Source organism: Pongo pygmaeus, chromosome 21 (assembly GCF_028885625.2).
Source record: "Pongo pygmaeus isolate AG05252 chromosome 21, NHGRI_mPonPyg2-v2.0_pri, whole genome shotgun sequence".
NCBI classification, from domain to species: Eukaryota; Metazoa; Chordata; class Mammalia; order Primates; family Hominidae; genus Pongo; species Pongo pygmaeus.
Genome location: NC_072394.2, coordinates 38,893,620 through 38,917,558, shown reverse-complemented (window position 1 = coordinate 38,917,558; position 23,939 = coordinate 38,893,620). Strand labels below are relative to the sequence as shown.

The 23,939-nt window shown below is 51.3% G+C and overlaps 1 protein-coding gene across 13 annotated transcripts in view; it reads right to left on the bottom strand.

Moving 5' to 3' along the window:
* Positions 1–23,939, bottom strand: part of DLGAP4 (DLG associated protein 4) — a 223,829-nt gene that overhangs the window by 44,533 nt on the left and 155,357 nt on the right. For 2 of the 13 annotated variants that reach the window (XM_054467219.2, XM_054467221.2), the window contains exon 1: positions 20,724–21,830. The exons of 6 other annotated variants lie outside the window; for them this stretch is intronic. In XM_054467219.2, coding sequence (XP_054323194.1) covers positions 20,724–20,754 — 31 coding nt within the window. In that variant the 5' untranslated portion in view covers positions 20,755–21,830. Of the gene's footprint in view, positions 1–4,959; positions 5,067–10,252; positions 10,369–20,723; positions 21,899–23,939 lie in introns of those variants that run through there. 5 more of the 13 variants (XM_054467227.2, XM_054467218.2, XM_054467224.2 and 2 more) reach the window with 5 other exon arrangements.

Below are 23,939 nucleotides of genomic sequence, written 5' to 3'. Positions count from 1 at the left end.
GCACTAGCTGAGGATCTGGCAGCAGAGCAGGGACCCTTGGCCTGGGGCTATGAGTGTGGGAATGTTCCTGGTTTCCCCCCAGCCTGGAGAACACCAGTTCCAGGCATTCAGGGAGACATCCTCCCGTAGCTGAGCTCTGCCTCCTCTAGCCCCTGACCACTGACCTCCAAATAGTATGTCCAAATAGCATGTAGTTTCTGAAAAACCATTTCTACTACCACTGCAGCCATCTCCAGTATGCAGCCTGTCAGGAACCATCCACTCCTCACTCATTCTGTATTGGAATCTGCCACAAACATCATTTATCCTCAGAGACCCACCTGCACAGTCTGCTCTGCCAAGAGCTCTGCTCAGTGGTCCCTGCCCCAGCCCACGCTGGACACCTTATTACCATCATCCCTAGGAGTCCAAGCTTTGAAGAGATGGTAGCGCCCAAGCTACTGTTACTAAATCATGATCTTGTTGTTTATCAAAGCTATAACCATTTGGCCGGGCATGGTGGCTTATGCCTGTAATCTCAGCACTTTGGGAGGCTGAGGCAAGGGGATCACTTGAGGTCAGGAGTTTGAGACCAGCCTGGCCAACATGGTGAAACCCTGTCTCTACTAAAAATACAAAAATTAGCCGGGCATGGCGTCTCATGCCAGTAATCCCAGCTACTCAGGAGGCTGAGGTGTGGGGATCACTTGAACCCAGGAGACAGAGGTTGCAGTGAACCAAGATCGCGCCACTGCACTCCAGCCTGGACAACAGAGTTAGACCCTGTCTCAAAAAACCAAAACAAAAAACCAACCCACTAGAAGCAGGTGCTAGTGAGCAGGAGAACCTGCCCAGTTACAAAGCTGCCTCGGCTCCAGCCCAGTGCAAAAACTTGACATGTGCAGCTCGTTTGGTCTGGTGAAGGACTGAGGGTAGAGAACGCAAAATGTGGCTTTTCAAATACTGGCTATATCATACGAGCTTTGCTGCTACCTTTCCAAAGCCCTAAGATCCCAGAGCCCAGCCTAGGAAGTATTACTTGGAAAGAGCCTCAAAAAAACTACCCTCACTTCTGGAGGTCTGATGTCAATGGAGGGCTGACTTCAAGCCCTGGTGATAGGTCACAAAAGCCCGGCTTTCACAAACTGTCACAGGCTGTGCATCCAGTGTGCAAAGCCAGACGCTGACAAGCCCTGTGCACCTCGATTGCTGGCCTCTTTCACCATTCTGAATGACCAAGCGAATCCCAGAATAGAAAGGCAGTGTTAACAAGCTCATTCACTGGGCCTGGGGTGGCAGGTGGCATATCAGGTGACAGGAGTAGGAGCCAAGATCCCTGGGCAGCCGAGAGTTGGGATGAGACGAATAGTGCAGGACTGAATGGGGAAAACCGTGAGTTCACTTCAGGTCAGCAGAGGTAATGCTGCCTGCCTCTGTGCCAGGCACACCCGGGGGACAGAGACACAGAAAAACAGAGGGATTTTTTTTCCCTCAGAGCTTATATTAAGACCCTCAGTTTGGGAACCCAAGTAAGACAATTACACAAGAAAAGCAGCATATGTGGAAAAATGGCTTAGTGAAATCAGCTGACCACAGACACTGAGGATGCACTGTTACAGGAAAGTCACAGGACCAGAAAGGGCGCAGTCCCCACTGAACTCTGGATAATACTGAGGGTATCATAGGTAATTCCAGGCAAGGGATATCGTCAAACTGGAACCTGAAGACAGAAGGTGATCCACACAGGGAGAAGTCTCAACTCCATCCCATTCCAGCGAGTGCTTATTTACAGAGGGAAAGCCACGCACAGTGCCAGCCACTAGGGACTCAGAACGAGTAGTCCTCATCCTCAAGAAACCCACAGAAATGTGGAGATGACAATGAAAAGCCTCCTCCACTGACTGGGCACTGTAGCAGCCATATGGAGTTGCACGAGAAAGCCCAAGACTGATTCAACAAGTGATTAGTGTGTCTGGGACGGACTTGTCACAAATGGGGCGTGTGACACATATGCACCAAAAGTTGTGCTTAGCGTAAAGTGAGGGATGGCTTGGAGAGGCTAGGATGGTCACCCTGGAGAAGACAGACAATTTAAAAGGGCATGGCTACTGTCCTCAAATACCTAAAAGACTGTCAAATACACATGTGGCCCCAGAGGGTCACACTACAATCAGAGGGGAAAAGGAAGGTGGAGATTGTTAATGGGAAGTGGATTTTGCCTAATTATAAAAAGGAGCTTTCTAAGAAGCAGAGCTGGCCAAAGATGGAAGAAAGGCCTAGAAAATGGCCAGCCAGGCTAGACACAGGCAGGATGGATGCCAGGGAGGAAACTGAAGTCCCCACGGGTGTGACCTTTAAGATTCCTACCGGGCCTGAGACGCTCTTTGCCCTTCTACTTTACATACAGTTCTGGATGTGGTATCAGACATCATCTTTGTGTGCATGACATTCATAGTTCAACATTTTTTTTTGAGACAGTCTCACTATGTCATCCAGGCTGGAGTGCAGTGGTATCATCACAGCTCACTGCAGCCTTCATCCAGGCTGGAGTGCAGTGGTATCATCACAGCTCACTGCAGCCTTGATAGCCCGGTCTCAAGCAATCCTCTCACCTCAGCCTCCCAAGTAACTGGAACCACAGGGGTGCACCACCATGCCTGGCTAATTTTTTTAGTTTTTGTAGAGATGAGGTCTCACTATGTTGCCCATGCTGGACTTGAACTCCTGGGCTTAAGCAATTTTCCCACCTAGGCCTCCTGAAGTGCTGGGATTACAGGCGTGAGTTACCGTGCCCAGCCAACTTTTTGTTTAAAGACAGGGTTTCACTCTGTCACCTAGGCTGGAGTACAGGGTGTGATCATAGTTCATTGTAGCTTCAACTTCCTGGGCTCAAGTGATCCTCCCACATCAGCCTCCCGAGTAGCTAGGACTACAGGCATGTACCACAGCTCCTAATTTTTTTAATTTTTATTTTTTGTAGAGACAGGGTCTTGCTATGTTGCCCAGACTGATCTCAAACTCCTGGGCTCAAGCCATCATCCCACCTTGGTCTTCCAAGTATTGGGATTACAGGGGTGAGCCACTGGTCTTTTTTACCCCCTACCTCCGGAGAATTGTTATCAACAAACAGTGAAATACAAAATGAGAATGTTCACACAGCCTAGCCACACGGGAAATTTTGTGAGGACTAACACCACGGCTTCAGACAGCAAAGTCAGGAAGTAAAACACCTTCATCTGGGAAGTCTAGCTGCACAAGAGCTCCCATCTGAGATGATAAATCCATCCTCAGAATATGAGATCAGCTGATACTTGCTACCCCGCCCCCTTCAAAATACCTGCTATGACAGAAACTGCCAGTAGGTTAGGAATCCCTGGAATCAGCCTTCATTCACTGTATAACTTACGCTCCTGGGTCTGAATTTCTCCCACCTATAAAATGAGAATAATGCGGCTTGTCCTGTCCACTGCCCTAGGACTGCTGTGAGTTTCCTAAGACAGGTGGGAAAGGGCTCGGCAGGTGAGGAACTGTTATTACAATTGCCTGAGGAGCCTAAACATCTCCTGAGCCAAGGGCCCACAGAGCTGCTGCCCAATCCCAGGCCCTCCAGGGACTCTGCATGCCAGAAGCTGAGGATTTCTGGCCTGGGGCAGAAATGAGGGGTCTCATCCTCTCCAAGGACTGAGTTCAGGAAGATTCATTGCCCTGCCCAGCACCCACAACCATCCAGCCCCTCCATACCATGCTGTAGCAGCACCATTCTAACATTTTAGTGTAGAAACCACTGGCCTCTCTGCCTTGTCAATCACCCCTCTAACTCTCCATCACCCCCTTCATGCCAACACACCACGCTCAGCTTCCAGGCCTCTGTGCTGCCTGAACACCCTCTTCCTCACTGATTCTGCCTCCTCCTTTAGGTATCAGTTCCAGCGTCACTCCTGCCAAAAAGCCTTCCCGAACAGTCTTCCCAGGCCCCTGCCCTGGCTCCCTCACTGAACAATATCCCACATTCAGGCACACCACAGGCCCTTGCCCACCACACTGTTTTTACAAACCTCTTTACTTTTCTGCTTCCTCCTTTAGACCCTGAGCCTCCTGAAGGCAGGGTGGCATCCCTGTGACCTCCATTCCTGGCCCAAAAGAGGTACCCAGGTGAATGCCTGCTGACACTTAGGAGGCAGAACCCCACCCTCTCATTTCACCCTAAAAATGACACAGGCTGGCAGAGCCCTCAGCCTAGAAGACTTTGAAGACTCTAAGTAGAAAAGAGTAAGAGAGAACTTGGCAAGCAGATGACAGTGATGACTATATGTTCCCCCTCATGTCCACAGAGCCCTCCCCACTCAATTTTCCTCTCAACTACCTCTGAAAGCACAACATGGTAACATCTGGGAAGATCTCTTTGAAAGAACATCTACCAATCAGAAGGTCACCAACCACCCCATCCTGTCCATAGAACTCTGCCCCAACAATGGCACAGAGTCAGCCACACTGAGGAGTGGCTGAATATTAGTGGCTAATAATCACAGTTGCCAAACGTTTTTCACCTGCTCAGGAATTGGTTATTGCAGTAGCCCAGTCACCATCCGACGTCCTAACCTCTGCATCTTACATTTGATCCCCTCGAGGAGATGTTTTCATCATCACCCCTGTGCTACTAAGGAAAAAGGAGGCTCAGAGAGGTTGAAGGCTCTGTTCGGGATCACACAGTGAGTCATGTTCTATCTGCTAAGTGAGTACAAACCCTACAGGTTTCAACCTCCAGAATGCAACCTTCACAGAATCCAGCCTCTCAAGCAGTAAAAATACAAGCTTGCTTCGGCAAGACTGACACATACATTCCTACAAAGCTTAAAGCTGCTGTAGAAAACCAAGTTTGTCCTCCTGCTCTGGTTGGTGGAATCTGACTATAGTACACTCTCCCAAACATCCTGAGGCCAGGCAGCATCCCAAGAAACATCTGGAGAAAACAGACTTTACCTTGATAACACCTACCCCCTGGGAGCTGCTCTGCCCTGATGTTTTTGCAAACATACTTCCAAAGGCTTCAAACTGTCCTGCCAGACTCCTTTCTGCTCTCACAAAGAGACCTGTGACATCACTTGCCCTTCATAGTCCTTTCCCCTCCCAGGACTGCCACCCATCTGTAAAAGCAGGGGACTGCACTGGATTAGGGAGGGCACAGATTCCACTGGGCATGCTACTTCTGGTTGATTGGTTTTGCCTGTGTTGAGAAGGCTCCTCACGCTGTATCCAGGGGTCAATGGGAGTGCTGTGGCTGATGCTGTCTGCCATGGGTCCAGTAGAAAGGGTAATGGCCCAGTGCAAGGTATTTGCTGTCCCTGGACAAGATGATCACCATGGAAGTCATTTAGGACTCTAGTCCCATGACACAGAATTATTGTCTTTATCCCCTACCCAAACCTTTACCCTCTATCCTCCCTCACAGGCCCATCAACACTGGAGCTTCTTGAGAAATGTTTCAAATCCAGTAAGATGGAAAAGCAAACATCTATTTCAAGTCTACTGTCCTTCGAAAGACTGACCAACAAGAAACCTTAAATAGCTGCAACTTGTGGAGGGTAGCTGGATTTCAGCCCAATTTTATCAGTGAAGTGCCGTATGACCTTGGGCAAGTCCCTGTATTTCTGGGTCTCCACTACTTCTACAAATTGGGATCAGGAGTCCTATTTTCCTTGCATTTAACTGCGTCCAAACACTGTGCTAGGATTCTCAAGACTGCAAAGGAAGTCCATCATCTGTCTCACTGACTCTGAGTCATAAATATGTTGGAAAGTATTGTCCCATTTCCCAGAAGAGGAAGCTGAGGCTGAGGCAGGTGGAGGGACTTGGCCCAAATCCTAGAGCAAGTAGCTAATGAAGGAATTATGCTTGGGTCCTGTGATCAGATCCACAGCCTTCCTCATCCCATTATCCTGCCTCCATAGGGGGCAGTGGCCAGGCTCCTCACAGCCACCAGGTGCTTTGGAACCAAGGCTACCTCTGCAGAGGAGGCTCTCCCAGATGATCAGTCCCTTAACAATTCTGCCAGGATAAGGCCACACATAAGCTTAGATGTGCATTGTGCATTAACTTGGAGAACTGCCTGGGCATGGTGGCTCACACCTGTAATCCCAGCACTTTGGGAGACAGAGGCGGGTGGATCACTTGAGGTCAGGAGTTCAAAACCAGCCTGGCCAACATGGTGAAACCCCTCTCTACTGAATACACAAAAATTAGCTGGGCGTGGTGGCGGGTACCTGTAATCCCAGCTACCCGGGAGGCTGAGGCAGGAGAATCACTTGAACCTGGGAGGCAGAGGTTGCAGGGAGCCGAAATCGCGCCACTGCACTCCAAGCTGGGTGACAGAGACTCTCTTAAAAAAGAAAAAAGAAAAAAACAAACTTGGAGAATTAATCTCTACTGTAAGAGTTAATTATTCAGAGCATTCCCCTCAGCTGCCCTTCAAATGTATCTCCTTAAAATTGGCTAGTGAGGGCTCGGCACGGTAGCTCACGCCTGTAATCCCAGCACTTTGGGAGGCTGAGGCAGGCAGATCACCTGAGTTCAGGAGTTCGAGACCACCCTGACTAAAATGGAGAAACCCAGTCTCTATTAAAAACACAAAATTAGCTGGGTGTGGTGGCGCACGCCTGTAATCCCAGCTACTTGGGAGGCTGAGGCAGGAGAATTGCTTGAACCCGGGAGGCGGAGGTTGCAGTGAGCCACGACTGTGCCATTGCACTCCAGCCTGGGCAACAAGAACGAAACTCCATCTCAAAAAAAAAAAAAAAAATTGGGCTAGTGAATGAGATACCTAGAATAATACAATTCATAGAAAGAATGGTGGTTGCTGGCCGGGTACGGTGGCTCATGCCTGTAATCCCAACACTTTGGGAGGCCGAGGTGGGTGGATCACCTGAGGTCTGAAGTTTGAGACCAGCCTGACCAACATGGTGAAACCCTGTCTCTACTAAAAATATAAAAAATTAGCCAGGCATGGTGGCAGATGCCTGTAATCCCAGCTACTCAGGAGGCAGAGGGAGGAAAATTGCTTGAACCTGGGAGGTAGAGGTTGCAGTGAACCAAGAGAGCGCCATTGCACTCCAGCCTGGGAGACAGAGGGAGACTGCGTCTCAAAAAAAAAAAAAAAAGTGGTTGCCAGGGACTAGGCAAGGGGGGAATAGGGAGTTAATGTTTAATAGGCACGGAGTTTCAGTTTAGGAAGATGAAGAGTTAAAGAGACGGATAGTGATGATGGTTCTACAACAACGGGAATGTACTTAGTGCCAATGAACTGCACACTTAAAAATGGTTAAGATGGGGTGGGCACGTGTGTAATCCCAGCACTTTGGGAGGCCAAGGCAGGTGGATCACCTGAGGTCAGGAGTTTGAGACCAGCCTGGCCAACATGGTGAAACCCCGTCTCTACTAAAAATACAAAAATTAACCAGGTGTGGTGGTGGGTGCCTGTAATCCAGCTACTCGGGAGGCTGAGGCACGAGAATTGCTTGATCCCAGGAGGCGAAGGTTGCAGTGAGCCCAAAGTGTGCCACTGCACTCCAGCCAGGGCGACAGAGTGAGACTCTGTCTCAAAACAAACAAAAAAAAGGTTAAGATGGTCATTAAGACAGTTAAAAATGGACGAGTGAGTGGCCCACTGAAGAATGAGCCCCAGCAATTATCAAACTGCTTTGATTTTACTCATTCCAAACCTAAAAGTCACAAATAAAATATTTAAGCATTTTAAAAGTTTTTCTGATTTGAGTTAACTGTATTTGTGAGCAAGGGCTGGTTAATAATCTGCCTACAATCTCTTTACTGAAATTCAGCAAATATAAATAAAAGAAAAATAATCCAAATAGAAAATAAAGATCAGAGGTGTACAAAGGCAGTAATGCATGTATTAGTATCATAGAATCTTGGACAGGAATTGGGTAAGAGATTGTATGGAGAGCTGGGCTTGATGGCTCACGCCTGTAATCCCAGCACTTTGGGAGGCCGAGGTGGGCGGATCACAAGGTCAGGAGTTCGAGACCAGCCTGGTCAACATGGCAAAACCCCGTCTCTACTAAAAATACAAAAATTAGCCAGGCATGGTGGCAGGCGCCTGTAATCCCAGCCACTCAGGGGGCTGAGGCAGGGGAATCACTTGAACCCGGCAGGCGAGGCTACAGTGAGTCAAGATCATGCCACTACATTTCAGCCTGGGCAACAGAGCAGGACTCCATCTCAAAAAAAAAAAAAAAAAAAAAGGAAGAAACATATTCACTTGCAGTACTTTCATTATCACACCTCTTTAGGTTCACCGAGACCCCCGGGGTCCTGCCTGACCTTGAGACTGCTCTAGATGTAACCCCTACCTCTCCTGTTCCCTCAAGATACCCCCACCTCAGGGTCGTGACACCTCCCAGTCGGCCCTTGACTGCCTCCTTCCCATCCAGCAGTCACTTTCCCTGAGATGCCTTCCCCAATCTCTCAGCACCTATTTGTTTCCTTTAGGGCTCTCATCATAAACAGATTAGATAATATCTTGTTTATTTGTTACCTGCTTGGGTGGGGACTCCAAGCTGAAGGGAAGTCAATCTTGTTCCCTAGTCTCTCCCTGGCTCCTGGCACAGCACTTGGCACTCAAGTAAATGAATGGCTGATTGTTTGGAAAGAGAAGTGGAGGTGGGGTGGGAAGGAGGGAGGAGCCCAGTCCCTGCCCTCCACCCCCCACCATTCCCACACACTGCTGCATGTGCCTCTTTTAAAGAAACTGCTGGGACAGCAGCAAGGGTGGCAGCCCTACCTTTATTGGGTGATGTCAGACAGGCCCCTCTTCCCCACCCCACCTTGGTCTGCCTCCACAGGCAGGCAGACAACTCCTATTACCGCACCCCTGTGCAGGGCAACAGCCATGCCAGGAAGCGTGGGAAGGCAAGAAAGTTCCAGGAGAGGCTAGAACTATCCAACCTATTCTCCGCAGTCAATAACAGGTCCTCGTCACAGCCCCCAGTAGGAAACTGCCCAGATGGAGCGATGACCCTGCAGACAAAACTCTAGCTCCACATTCCTGGCAGACTCTGACAGCCCTGGATAGATTCTCCAGCCTGATCTTGGGTGTCCTGAACCCTGGACAGCCCGCCCTTCTTCCCCTTCCCTCACACAGAGCATTCGCCTCTAAGAGCCCTGCACTTGGCAAACAGCCATCAAATAACTAACTCCACTCCAAACAGCCCACCCAATCCATCTACATCTTTCCAGGAATGGGACATGGACAGTTTTTGGCTATTTCAAGTCTTCTCTTTCCCCCTGGATGTCAGTAACAGCAGCAGCTAATACTTCTCAAATGCTTCCTCTGTACCAGGCACCGTGCTTAGTGCTTTGCACAAGTTTCTCTTGTCCTCATGCTGGACTACAATCAGGTATTATTAGCATCTCTATTTTGCAGGTGAAGAAACAAGCCCAGAGAGGTTAAGTACCTTGGTCCAAGGTCTCACAGCTCTAGCTGGCAGCCCAGGAACTGAACCCCAGCAGTCCAACTCTACAGAGATGCTCTTAACTATGGGTACATATGACCTCTGGGGTGTGGGCTTCCTGATCACCTACTGTATGCTCAGTAGGTGCCCTTAGGGACTGGACTCCAGCTCTGTACTTAGGGACCTTGTGACTGTGCAAAGGAGAAGAGAGGTACATAAAAATCGTTATTTGCTGGTCAGGCATGGTAGCTCACACCTGTAATCCCAGCACTTTGGGAGGCCAAGGCGGGCAGACTGCTTGGGCCCAGGAGTTTGAGACCAGCATGGGTAGCATAGTGGGATATCTCTGTTTTAAAAAATCATATTTGGTCTAGCAACAAAATTGATACCATATTTGCATTGATAAGTCTGAGAATTTCCTTAGTAAAAGCACAGGAAATAGGAACTTGAGACCCCAGCTAATCAAGTAACAATTAATATCTGAAATACACAGGCCAACCAAACCGGGTGTTACGATACTCTCTCACCAGCTTCCAGGAACCAAATTCAACTTAATAGCAGAGACAGAAGGAGCTCCCTCCTGCTGACAAACAAATGAGGAATCTGCAGGCCAGAGAAGGGAAGGGTCTTGCCTGAGGCCACCCATCAACTCAGTGACAAAATGGTGAGAAGCCAGCAGTTCCAGCTCCTCCATCCTTTGGCTTTCAGGCCATCTGGGTCCCAAAAAGAAACTATAGGAGGTAAGTAAGTGCCCACAGTGACCGAAAGTTTAAGAGTTTTCATGGTAGAGACAGGGCACTGACTCTTACCTTCAGGGAAAGTGAAATGCTCTGTGAAAGCTGGGTTTGGGAAGCCAGGATTTCTTTCCCAAGCTGACAGAGGCCCAGCTCCAGCTCAGCTCTGCCCCGGAAGGACAGGAGTTTAAAAGGCCTACCTGGAGCCCGGCTGGGACCACACCCACATGGGGCTGACTTCAACAGAGAACCCGTCCTACTGGCTGTCTCCCAGACAGCAGTGGGCCAGGCCAGGACGCCACCGCCTGTCTGTAGCCTGGCGCCTCTCCCTGCGGGGCCCCACCCAGTCCCTACCCCAGCCAGGCTCCCAGAGCAAGGGTGGGAGTGGGTAGGGAAAAGGCCTGCTCCCCTCCTCATGAGGCCACCTGGGCCTGGGTCCCTCAGAGCGTCCCCTCAGCCTGGGCTGGGTCTGAAGCAGCTGCTTCCTGCTTTGCCATTTTTCTTTCACTTTGGTTTTTAACCCCAAAGTGAAACTTTACGACTAGAACGATTTGGGAAAGATGTTGAGAGTTAAGGACAAGGAGAGTCAAATGCCTGGCTTCTAATCCGAGCAGAAGTGAGCTGAGACCTGTCAAGTTCACTGGGAGACTTGGGAGGAGACCTTCAACTTCTCCAGGCTGCAGTTTTCCTATTGATAAAATAGGAGGGAGGAACTAAGCTAGTGATTTTTTTTTTTTTTTTTTTTTTTTTTTGGAGACAGGGTTTTGCTTTGTCACCCAGGCTAGAGTGCAGTGGCACAAACAGCTCACTGCAGCCTTGACCTCCTGGGCTCAAGCGATCCTTTCGCCTCAGCCCCACAAGTAGCTAAGAATACAGGTGTGCACCACCACACTCAGCTAATTTTTGTATTTTTTTTATAGAGACGGGGTTTCGCTATGTTGCCCAGACTGGTCTTTAACTCCTGAGCTCAAGTGATCCACTCGTCTTGGCTTCCCAAAGTGCTGGGATAACAGGCATGAGCCACCACACCTGGCCCCCACTAGGCTAGTGATTTTAAATGTCATTTTAAATTAGAAAAAAATGATAGAACTTCCCCTTCCTCATCCCTGCTGCCACTGGAGCTAAAAAAGGAGCTGCAAAGATGATCTGCGGGCCGGGGGGCGGGGGGGGGGCTTTTTTGGGCCATACTGTTGGCTTAGGGGAGGAGGCAAAAGTCTGCTGGCAGCGTAGACATGCTCCTGGTCTCCCTGACCACCTCTCTCGGATCTACCGACTGAGTTCCTTTAGCCTGCACAGGTTCTAGAGGTCCCAGCAACCTAGGGCAGAGCAAATTCAGGAAGCCCCTAAGTATGATTTTTTTTTCTCTCATCTTGTATGTTCTTCCAACAAAAGCCTAAGTGTGATCTTGACCCTATCTCAGCACAGCAAGAGGAGACACCCACCAATAGCTGTCCTAAAATTTCCAGCCTGAGGGCTGACCTGGCCACCTGCTAGGACTGACAACGGCCCACCCGGGGAACTGGTCTAGACTTCAGAATCTCTGCTGACCCTGGCCTGCCCACTCTGTCTAGCTAAGACCACTTTAATACATTTCACGACGTCCTCCTACTGGCTGGTTTACCAAATAGCCCAGGGACATGAGAAAGGCAGGAATGAGTCTCCCAACTATTCAGATGAGGAAAACTGAGGTTCAGTGAAGGGCAAGGGTATAAAGGCCAAGCCAGCACTGGGATTCAGGAGGTCAGTTTTTTTTTTTTTTTGAGACGGAGTCTTGCTCTGTCACCCAGGCTGGAGTGCAGTGGCGCAATCTCGGCTCACTGCAACCTCCGCCTCCCGGGTTCAAGTGATTTTTCTGCCTCAGCCTCCTGAGTAGCTGGGACTACAGACGCCCACCACCATGTCTGGCTAATTTTTGTATTTTTAGTAGAGACAGGGTTTCACCATATTGGCCACCTCGAGTAGAGGTCTCGAACTCCGGATTTTGTGATCTGCCTGCCTTGGTCTCCCAAAGTGCTGGGATTACAGGCATGACCCACTGCGCCTGGCAAGGTCAGTAAATATTTGAATGAGCTCACTGGCTTCACCGTTGCTAAGCAGGTGCAGCACGAGAGGAGCTCATGGAGGAAACAAATTTGAATCTGGGGGTGAAGGCGGGGTGCCTTTTAAAATATATATATTTTCAGAATGAAAAAGAAGGCAATTAAAAAATATATGACAAAATTTTAAGTGCACAGACTCTTGGAAAGAGCAATTCTGTGTGCAGAAATGGCTCCGACAGCTACACATGCACTCGTGCATGGAGACACATAGGAAAGGGTATTCACTGCAGCACTGTTTACAGCAGCAAGATTGAGAACAAGCTAAACATCCTTGAGTAGAGGACAAACAACTGGTGGTCTATCCGTCCATGGAAAGCCACATGCTCAGGAGCAAATGTGGCCATGAACCTGTATGTGCCCACCAAGAATAACCTGGAACAGAGACTTACATGAAAAATGCAAGGTATAGAAAAGTAGGGAGAGACTATGCCACTGTCTAAGTAATAAAAAGCGATGTTACTGACAATAGCTGCACGTGGATGCTGAGTATTTCTATAAGGAAACCTCAAGACTCGTCACAGTGATTAGGTGTCTGGGTAGGACAGGGACTAATTTTTCATTGGGCTTTTTTTTTTTTTTTTAACCAAGTTTGAATTTTTTTTTTTACCAACATACATGTATTGCTTTTCCAGTAAAAATATAACTTTTACACACAAAAAAAACCTCCAGCAAAACGTATCCAGAGATACCTCTTCCTAGATCTCAGGCATCAGACTCCCTGGGTTGGGAGGGGAGGCAGGACCCAGGCACCCAGATTTTGAAATGTCTCCTCAAGGGCTGCTGGTCTAGCCTTGTAGAACAGGCAGTCAGCCTCTGAGAGTAGACTGAGGAAGCCTAGACACTGTGGGGCTCTGGGGTGTGGAGGAGAGTGTCAGGGAAGACTGTGGGAAAACTTGACTTTGAGGCATAGGAAGGATTTGAAGAAGGCTTTAAATGTTGACTATGTACAGCTGGGATGAGAGGGTTCCTACAGGAAGGATGGGAAATTAAGTGAAACTGATAAGGGAGGGGAAGGGGAAAGAAGGTCTCTCAGTATGGGATCCTGGCAAGTCCCTTCCCTCCGATATTTGGTTCCTACTCATGGGAAAGGAAGAGGCTGGGCCAGAGTCCTTTTCAGACCTAACCCAGGACCTTACTTTATTTCATCTCATTTAATATTAAAGGAGGTGGGGAGGGTCCCCAGCTCAGCACATGGCCAGAGAGCTCCACATCTGTGCAGAGTGTAATCAAATATTTGGAGGCTGCAGAAAATTCACACAAGGATCTTAGGTAAAGCAGCCCTTGGGCGACATCCCCCCAGGGAGAAGGAGCAGATGGCCTTCTGCTGAGATGCCCTTCCTCACCTTGTTAATAATTAAGCCATTCCTGAAGACCTCTTTTGTTACTTTTTTTTTTTTTGAGACAGAGTCTTGCTCTGTTGCCCAGGCTGGAGTGCAATGGCGCGATCTCGGCTCACTGCAACCTCCACCTCCCGGGTTCAAGCGATTCTCCCGTCTCAGCCTCCTGAGTAGCTGGCATTACAGGCAGGTACCACCACACTCAGCTAATTTTTGTATTTTTAGTAGAGACTGGGTTTTGCCACGTTGGCCAGGCTGATCTCGAACTCCTGACCTCAGGTGATCCGCCCGCCTCAGCCTCTCAAAGTGCTGGGATTACAGTGCGTGAGCCACCATGCCCGGCCTCTTTTGTAACTTTTGAAGTTCGGTTTGCAGAGACTTATGCCTTGGCTTGCTTTATACCATGATGCTCCAGGCTAAGGGCTCGCAGGCTGCAACAGTCTAGACCTAAGCCACAGGCCCAAACTACAGGGACCTGCAGTGGAGAGGGCCCAGGATGCAGGTTAGGAGCCTGGTGGTGGACCCTGGCTAGATCTCAGTGTGCTGCTGCTGCAGACTCTGGGAGGTCAGAAACTAAGTCTTTAAGGCAGCTCTGACTGTCAGTGTTTCCTCAGGGCCAGCTCACTGCCAGGCACAGAGCAGCACTTAATAAATATTTACTGAATAAGTAGCTCAGCCACAGTGACCTTGGTCAAGCCTCTTTCTACCAGTGAACCTCAGTTTCCTCTTCTGAAAAACAAGGATGACAAGACTAGTAATACTTCCCGAAGTTGGATAAAGATCTACTGAGATAATGTGTATAAAAGTGCTTTGCAAATCAAAACACGCTAAACAAATATTAAAGATCCAGAACCAACGTGCTGAAACAAAACAAAAAGAATTAATATACGTGAGAATGAGCAAATTTACGAGACAGCAACTGGCTCTAGATGGTCATCAAATGAATTACTACAATGGAAAGGGACAGCATAGGTCACTCTAGTCCACTGTTCCAATGTCCAAATAGCATTTCTCAGGCCATCTCTGTTCCAAAGGAGCAAAAAATCTCTCCTCAAAACCTTTGTCCAGATTTTGGTATGAAGAACACGGTTACAGTTACAATCATACCCTGCATACCACTGGGCTCAGAGAGTATCTGCCAAAGCAAACTGGCATACAGATGCTGGGTGTTTGCTGGAGGCAAGGGAGCAGAGGGGTGAGGGGCGCCTGGAGGCTGTGCCTGCCATGTGGTTGCTCTGCCTCATGACCAAGTTTGTGTTCAGAGGAGTGTGGGCTGCACACAGAGAGAATGATTGGCTGAGAGGCCTCGGCCAAGCCATCAATTTCCTGGCTATACACTGGGACCAACCATTGCTGCCTCCCATGGTAGCCACTCTGTAAGCACTAGTCCCCTTCCCTTTCCCTCTGCCCACTGGGGATTCCTGGCTGCAGCCTGAGAAATGGGTCCTAGGCTCCGTGACTTGGCTCTCCTGTGCGAGGCACCTTGGAGACAAGTCCCTTCCTGCCTTTGTGGGTGACTGATTACGTTGGCTGGGCCCCTCTCTGGTGGGGGCTGGCTGAGAATTCCAACAGGCCCAGTGGTGGACATGCCTACTATCGGACTGGACATACACACAGCACAACTCCAGAAGCTTCTCACAGTCCAGTGTGTAAAACTGCTGGTGTGAGGGTCCCTAGCTCCTCTGACTCTTCCACCTTGAAGGAATTCTAAACTGGCACCCTGACCTTCAGGATCCTTAAAAGCAAGATTTGTGGGTTTTTAGGATAAATGTGCTTGCTCCTAATTAAAGGGCAAGAAGGCTCGGCCCCTTGGGACCGACCCTAAAAGTAGGAGTTCCCTTTCCAAGAAGCAGAGCTGAGCTGTGGGAAGAGCCACGGTTTGGAGACAGTCGGCCTTGGGTCTGAGCTACCTTTTCCTTATCTGCAAAACAGGGATAGGAAGTCCACCTGCCTCTGGCTTGTACAGATTTCATGAGCGCCCTTGTGCAGCCCCTGGCGCAGAGCCAGGCAAACAGCAGGTGTACAAGAAATGTGCTCAGACTGCTACTTCCTGCCCCAAACCAGCAACACCCAACATTTTCCCTTCCGGCCCATCAGGGCGCTGGCCAAGCTTTCCTAAGGGAGCACAGCATCCTCTGCTACCCCAATTGGCTCTTCCCACTCCCACGGGCCCCACCCAAACCTCACCCTCTTGTGTCATCTGGATGCCTGCAAAGCCTCCTCCCTGTTGTCATTTTTATTCATTCCAATTTGCCCAGCCTGATTCATCTTCTGGAAAAAGTCTTCCAGTTGTGTTACCTCTGCTCTAAAACCTTCCATGCCTCCCCAGTACCTCTGCTTTTCAGCTGTTTAACACTGCCTACAACCTCCTGGCTCCACCCAGATTTTCCAGCCAGAGCCCTGATGCCTCAGCAAAACTAGCATACTCGCTGTTTCCCTAAATGCACACTTACCATCCAGCCATGCCCTCTGCACCCGCCTCCCTGGAATGTCAGCACCACCCTCTGCCTCTGCAAATCCAGCCCCCCTCAAAGGGCTCTTGTTTCCTCTGGCTCATGCTCACTTCTTCCTTCTCAGACAATGCTTTTCCTCAGCAGACGCTTAATTACAGATTGTCACATAGTCTCTCATAATTGTAGGCCTGTCTTCTCGTCAGACCATAAGTTCCTCAGGGCAGAGAGGCCTTGTCTGTCTATTAATCCCCATCCTCTCAGAGCCTGGCCCAGGGCTAGGAAGGCAGGGCCCAGAGAAGGAGGAGTTTTCCAAACCTCATTCAGCTCCAGGCCGAGAGAGAGTCTCGCTTTGACCACTTGGGACCACTTCTCTTGCTCCTATCCCATGAGGAAACTGTTCACTGGCCAAACCAGACCTCAGGGCTCCAGGCCAGTGATGTACAGAGACGAGGGAGCCCAGGGGGAGGGAAGCAGAGCTGTGGCTCTAGTCTTGCTCTGGGATCCTAGGCATCCCTACCCGTCCCTGGGCCTGCTTCCATGCTGTGGAACAAGAAACAGCCATGTTTTAGCTCTAGAATGTGGCTTGTATTTCTCTTTAAGGTAGCCTTGGTTTCCAAGAATGGGTGGGTCTGTCTGTTAACACAGCTGATTCCAGCACAGGTTGAGTGAGGGAAGGCAGCCATAGTCAGGTCTGGGAAATCTGGGAATCTGAGAGAGATTTACACCACACACCTCATCAACCTCATTACATTCCTGTAAGGACTAGATTTCATTCCTGCTCAGGTGTTCAACTCCACAGCCTGCACCCTGGCCCAGTCTGACTTGACAGTGCCTGCTGCCAGGACCAGGTAGGGGAAGGGTGACTTGCTTCTGAAAACCACCAATCCCCACACAAAACAAAGCTGATGATGGTGATGACTGCCATTTATTGAGGGGCTGTTACTACATGAGTTCTCGTTTCCATCCCAATCTGATAGGGAAGAAAACGGAAGCACAGAAAGCTGACTAATCCAAGGTCACACAGCAACAAGCTAGGCTGTCATACAAACCAGGGTCCTCTCAGTTCAGCTTTTCCCAGGTTGCAGCCGACAGGCTCTCAGCACCAGCATCCTCTAGAGAGCTGGTTTAAAAACCTAGGGACATTTGATTCCTGCCCCAAGACCTGCCAAATGAGTGTGTCTAGGGATGGAGCTTTATAAAGACAAGAAACCCGAATTTTATATATGAGAAAACTGAGGCACAGAAAGCTGGCGTGACCTGCCAAGGTCATGCCTTAAGCATCCTTAGGAGTCCTGCTGGGTCTCCAGAGCCAGCAAGGAGAGACTTCCTGGGGGAGGTGGCATTTGACAGCGTGGGCCTCTAGGGGAAGAGAGGGCACTATAGGGGAAGAGGACAGCATCAATAAAGGCGGAAGTAGGAAAGGACAGGCAACAACTTCTCAAAGTGGCTAGGGGAAGGAATACATACAGAACCACGATGACAGCCTTCCCGCAAGAGCCCATCTGAGCTTTTGGGAAGAAAGCCTGTGTGGCGTTTACAACCCGCAGGTCTCCAGCAGTGGCCCTCTGGGTGTGTCTGGCTGCTGCTCGGGATGAGAAAGCCATGGGAGGTGGTGACTCAGTCCCCACCCAGCCTCCAGATAGCCTCCTTTTAAATTCAAGATGAGCTCAGAGACTGGGGAAATGTCAAGAAAACCCTCCTTCCAGAACAGATGGGAACAGACCCAGGGAAGGCGGCCTGAGGGGTAGGCTATCAGGCAGAAGCCATAAACCTGGAGAAACGCTGTGGGCTGTGGAGAAGAGGCCTGGGCTCCAAGTTTGCCTGTCACTGCTGTGGCTGTGGGCCCCTGAGCAGGTCCTTGTCTCTCTCTGGGCCCCCTATTTTTCATTCACCTGTGAAACAGGGAGAACTCCACCGGCTTCGGACTTCCAGGCCTGTTGGTGGAGAACAATGGTCGGGAAAGAGCCTGGCTGATTACACAATGCCTCACACAGCCTGGGAGAGATGAGATCACTCCTATTACTATTAGAATAGCCACAGGTGCTTTCCTAGTTACCTGAACCCCAACCACAGGGCTTGCGGGGTGGGGGGAGAGACTGGGCTGTCTAGTTCCTACAAAGAGAAAAGTCACCCAGATGTTTTGGGGAAGGGAAAGTTCACATTTATTAAGTGCCTACTGTGCACCAGATTTAACAAAATACATAATCTCATTTAATCCTCATCATAATCCTGTAGTACAAATCTTGAGTCCAGATAAGAAAACTGAAGCTCAAAGAAATAATTTGCCCAAGATTACAAACGCAGTGAATGATGGAGACTGATTAAAACCAGGCGTTTGTGGTTCTGAAACCCAGAGTTTCTACTCTCTGGAACAGTTTCTTCTCTTTTCTTTTTTTTTTGAGACAGAGTTTTGCTTTTGTCACCCATGCTGGAGTGCAATGGTGCAATCTCAGCTCACTGCACCCTCTGCCTCCCAGGTTCAAATGATTCTCCTGTGTCAGCCTCCCAAGTAGCTGGGATTACAGATGTGTGCCACCACGCCCAGCTAATTTTTGTATTTTTAGTAGAGACGGGGTTTCACCATGTTGGTCAGGCTGATGTCAAACTCCTGACCTCCAGTGATCTGCCTGCCTCGGCATCCCAAAGTGTTGGGATTACAGGCGTGAGCCACCGCGCCCGGCCGACAGGGTCTCATTTTGTTACCCAGGCTGGAGTGCGGTGGCACGATCTCAGCTCACTGCAGTCTCGACCTCCTGACGTTCTGGATTCAAGCTATCCTCCTGCCTCAGCCTCCTCCAAGTAGCTGGGAATACAAGCGTGTGCCACCACACCCAGCTAATTTTTGTATTTTTTGGAGCAACAGGGTTTTGCCTTGTTGCCCAAGCTGGTCTCGAACTCCTGAGCTCAAGCGACCTGCCTGCCTTGGCCTCCCAAAGTGCTGGGATTACAGGAGTGAGCCGCTGCTCACACAATTCTTGAGGGATTCCATGATTTCAGAATCAGTCTTAGGATAAGTAATGTTATTCCCATTTTATGGATTAGGAAGCTGAAGCCCAAAGGAAAGTGACATCCCTAAAAGTGGGTGAGATGTGGGAACTGGGATCCTGCACCTCTCACTTCCAGGCCAGGGACCAAGCCCTTCTTCTTTTCCACTGCAAGTAGCTGAAGTAAAGCACCACGCACAGGGCGCACAGTAAAAAGGTCAAAGGATGTTAGAGACTGTCATTATACACCAGGGGCAGGTGATAACAGCATGACAGTGACTTCTTCAAAGGCAGTGCCATGGAACAGGACCCAGAAGTCCTGGCTGAAACTTCTGTGGGTCCCTGGCCCTTCTGGGCCTCATCTCTTCATCTGTAAGACAAGGCGCTTGAACAGCTGATCTCATTCCCTGCACCAAAGTTCTAGGACATCCTAAGCTCCTTGACAGCAAACCCCAACTCTCTGCAGAGCCTCTCTCAGCTGAGGTCTTTGTTCCCCTACTCTACAGGGGAAGCAGGAAAAGCAGCCAAGGCTCACAACTATAAAGTGACTTTATTCCAAGTGCCACTGTCCAAGCAGGGCCCACCCTTAAACAACAATGGGATGGAACACGGAAAATCCAACTGTCCCCCTGCACAGACATCCCGATGGGCACGCCCATCTATCTTTACAAACGGACTAACAAAGAGCAAGCAGGATTGGGGCCTGAATTAAGAAACAGCCGTCTCCCTGCTCTATTGGAAGGGCAGGTGCATTCTCAAATAACCAGGAGGCAATGGGGAGGAGGTTAAAGAGCCCTGGACTGTAGTGTCCTAGGCCTGGATCCCTGTCCCAGCTCTGGCAGGAGCAAGCCAGCTGTTTACCCTTGGGCAAGCTCCTCTTCCTCCACAGGGCTGTTTAAAGACAGGCTGACAGTTCACAAAGCGTGTCTACAGATGTTTCATTTGATCATCACGACAACCGTGTGAGGCCAGCACAATTATCCACTTTTTACAGATAGGGAAACTGACACTTAGAGAGGACAAGGGTCTCACTCAAGGTTACACACCTTGAAGCTGGCAGAACCAAGGCCCCAGAGGTTAGACTACCAAAGCCAATCCTCAGGGTGGTCAGATTAAGAAGTCCTCTCCCTGCTCATCCTGAATCGAGTCTCAGCAAGATCCAGGCAGCACAGAGCTTTGTTCACTTGCCCACTCTGGTGTTCTCCAAAGTTCTGGCCATGAATCCCACAGCCTAGATGCCTAGGAGGCTGACCCCACCCCCACCCCCCTGCAAAATTTCATTACTCAAGCTGGCAAGAACGCAGCCCCCACACCCAGTCGGGGCTAAAAAAACGTCCAAATGATATCACATCCTGCCGGCTCCAAAATAGCCCGGCCTGCCCACAAGCGATCACAAAGTGCCAGGCCATGCGGGGCCAAGTGGGCAGGGATGCCCAGCCCGTGGTGCTCTCCACACACTCAAGCAACTAAAGCAGAAGCCTCAGAGCAGGAAGGCCCCCCACTCCCTCCTCCGCCAGACAGCCTGGCCCCTCCCTCCTTTCCCCCCTTTGTGGGAGGCCCCAGAGCCCCCTTGCCCCAGCGCCAGCCCTTGCCCCAGCGCCAACCCCATGGAGCCTCGGCCGCGGCCAGCCTGCGGGCCAACTCCGGCCCGACCCGGACACCCCACCACTCACATTGCTTCAAGAGCTCCAGACACAAAGCCATGAGGGCCGGATGGGGGTCAGAGACCCAGAGACCCGGCAAAGATAGAAAAAGGGAGAGGGAGACAAGGAGCAGAGAGAAGGGGAGACACGGGGCTGGGGCAGAAAAAGCAAGGGGGGGCCAAGGGCCCCAGGCAAAGAAGCAGGCTCAAAGGGGGGCCTTCAGCGCAAGAGACACAGAGTGGCGAGACCACCGAGACAGATGTAGGGGCACAGAGGAGCAGGGAGAGCAAAGGAGGGGGACCCCGATCCCGAGAAGTGGGGGTGCTCGGAGACCTGAGAGAGAACAAGGAGAGACAGCGACAGGGGACAAACCAGGGGAAAGCAGAGAGGAGCTCCTGAAGTCAGGGAGCTGAGGACATATTGGGGGGTCCCAAGGAGAAAGACCCCAAGGGACCTAGGAGCTCCCAGTGGATATGGGGAACACCCAGAAGAGGGTAAGCCCAGGGGGAATGGGAGTTCAGAGGAGGCGAGACCCCAGCGATTTGGGGTGCAGAACCCCCAAAGGATGTGCAAGAAACTCACGGGGAGCCTTTGGGGAGAGTGGAAGGTGTTCTCAAGGGGAACCCCAAAAGATCTGGGGGCGCTCTGAGGGGGAATCCCGAAGAATGGGGTTGCCCAGAAAGGGCGGCTCTGAGGGCTGAAGAGCGCTCTGAGAAGGGGACCCGAGATGGGGAGCGAGGGAGGGGCTGCGGAGGAGCGCGAGGGCAGAGACAAAGAGACAGCGAGCCGGGGAGAGACAAAGCGGGCGGAGCGGCGACACGGGCTGGAGGACTGGCGGCTAGACAGAAGGACTGAAGCGCGGGTGGGCGGGCGGGCGGGCGGACGGACGGACGGACGAACGGACAGACGGGGAGGAGGGCGAGGGCTAGGGCGGGGGCGGGGCAGGGTAGGGTAGGGCAGGGCAGGTCTGGGCCGGGCGGGGGCGGCGCCCGTCTCCTCGCGGGGCCGCGGCTGCTCCGGGCGGCGCTGGGCGGGCCCCGGGCGTCCGGGCTGAGGAGGCGGCGACGACGACGTGGACCGGACAGACGGACGGAGTGACGGACGGACTGGCGGCGGCGGCGGCGGCCAGCAGCGGGCACTCACCCTCCTCCCTCACGCAGCCCGGCCCGAGGCTCCGGTTTTGTACGCCCGAGGGGCGGGGCCTCCGGGTTAAAGTCCCGCGCCTGCCCCGCCCCGCCCCGCCCCCCGCGTCAGCCGCGCGCGCGTCGCCAGGGACTCCCGGGCCGGGCAGGGGCGCGCGCAGCCCGCTTGGCACGTGGCCCGGCGCGCGCAGCCGGGCTGGTGCGCAGGCGCGCGGGCCGCCGCGTCCGGCCCACGCCCAGCCCGGCCGGCCCAGGAAAGGAGCGCGCGCCCACGTTGGCACGCGCATGCCCGAGCACGGGGGGGGGGGCTCCGCCCCTCGAACCGCCTCGCCAAACCGGTTCCAGCTGGAACGCGACGCATGCTCTCTGCGGGAGGTGAACCGAGGCAGGAGTTCCCACCAGTTCACCCCAGCGACACCTCGCTGCAAGGAGGGAAACTGAGGCTCCGAGGAAGCTGCCCGAGGTGGCCCTTTCACCCCTGCATAGTCAGATTGGCCCTCTGGTCCTGGCTGCTCTGCGTCCTAGGTGTATCTAGCTGCCCTCGCCACTGCATCCTCCCTTTGCTTTGCTAACCCAGAGTCCTAGAGATTGGGTTCCAATCCCGGCTCCGCCTCTGGAGGCCTGTGTGATCTTGAACAACATCCGCATTCAACTTCCCTGAGCCTTCCATTCCTCCCCCGTAAAATAAAACAACAAGCACACCTACGATCTCATGGAGGGCAAAGTGACCAGCTCGAGCCGGGTTGGCAGTAGGTGGTACCTTCACGCCTCCTCGCCTTCCCGGTTCCTGGCTTCTACCCCGGGAGTCCCCTCTCCTCACTGAATCCAGGTCCTGTCGCTGCCTTGTGGGCCTCATCTCTCCAGACCGCACCTATGGTAGGTCTGCCAGACGCAGACCCAACTCTTGGTCATGACCCGCCTTGCTGGGTGACCTAGGCAAGTCCTTTCCTTTCTCGCATCTGTTTTCCAAAAAAATGGAGAAAAGAATTTTTGACATATCAAAATATCTTGAGGACTGGCGAAGATGATAATGTTTCAAATACCACTGTCATGGTTTTTGCATTAAGGTGTAAAAATAACAAACGGAACTGAGGGTTAGCCAACCATTTTGAATCCAGGCACTGTGCTAAGCACTTTGAAGGTCATCCTATCTCAGTCACTTATGCTACGCCTGTACTATTCACTTTAAGGTGGTTATTTTTATTTTTTGTAGCGACAAGGTCTCTCTCTGTTGCTCAGGCTGGTCTTGAACTCCTGGGCTCAAGCGATCCTCCCACCTCGGCCTCCCAAAGTGTTGAGATTACAGGCGTGAGCCAAGGTTGGCTGACTTAGGAAAAAAACAAGGTACATTTGTTATGGGCCCTGACGACCCAAGGCAGCACACACACAGCATAGGATGAAATATCATTATTCCACTTCCACTCTCCCAAATTTAATAACACACTCCCTGTGTGACCTTGAACAAGTCCCTTTCCCTCTCTGGGACTCATCAGCCCTATATGTTTCCTGGAGAAAAACTGGACCAAGGCAAGATTTTTCAAACTGTGGACCGTGATTGACACCCTGAATAGAGATCACTGGGGTCACCAACTGAAAAGCAGATTCTGGGCCGAGTGCGGTGGCTCACGCCTGTAATCCCAGCACTTTGGGAGGCCGAGGCAGGTGGATCACAAGGTCAGGAGTTCGAGACCAGCCTGGCCAACATGGTGTAAAACCCGTCTCTACTAAAAATACAAAAAATAGCCAGGTGTAGTGGTGTGCGACTGTAGTCCCAACTATTTGGGATGCCGAGGCAGGAGAATCACTTGAACCCGGGAGGCAGAGGTTGCAGTGAGCCGAGATCATGCCACTGCACTCCAGCCTGGGTGACAGAGCAACACTGTTCAAAAAAAAAAAGAAAAAAGAAAAGAAAACCAGATTCAGGCCAGGCATGGTGGCTGACACCTGTAATCCCAACACTTCGAGAGGCCGAGATGGGAGGATGGCTTGAGCCCAGGAGTTTAAGACCAGCCTGGGCCAGGCGCTGTGGCTCACGCCTGTAATCCCAGCACTTTGGGAGGCCAAGGCAGGAGGATCACCTGAGGTCAGGGGTTCAAGACCAGCC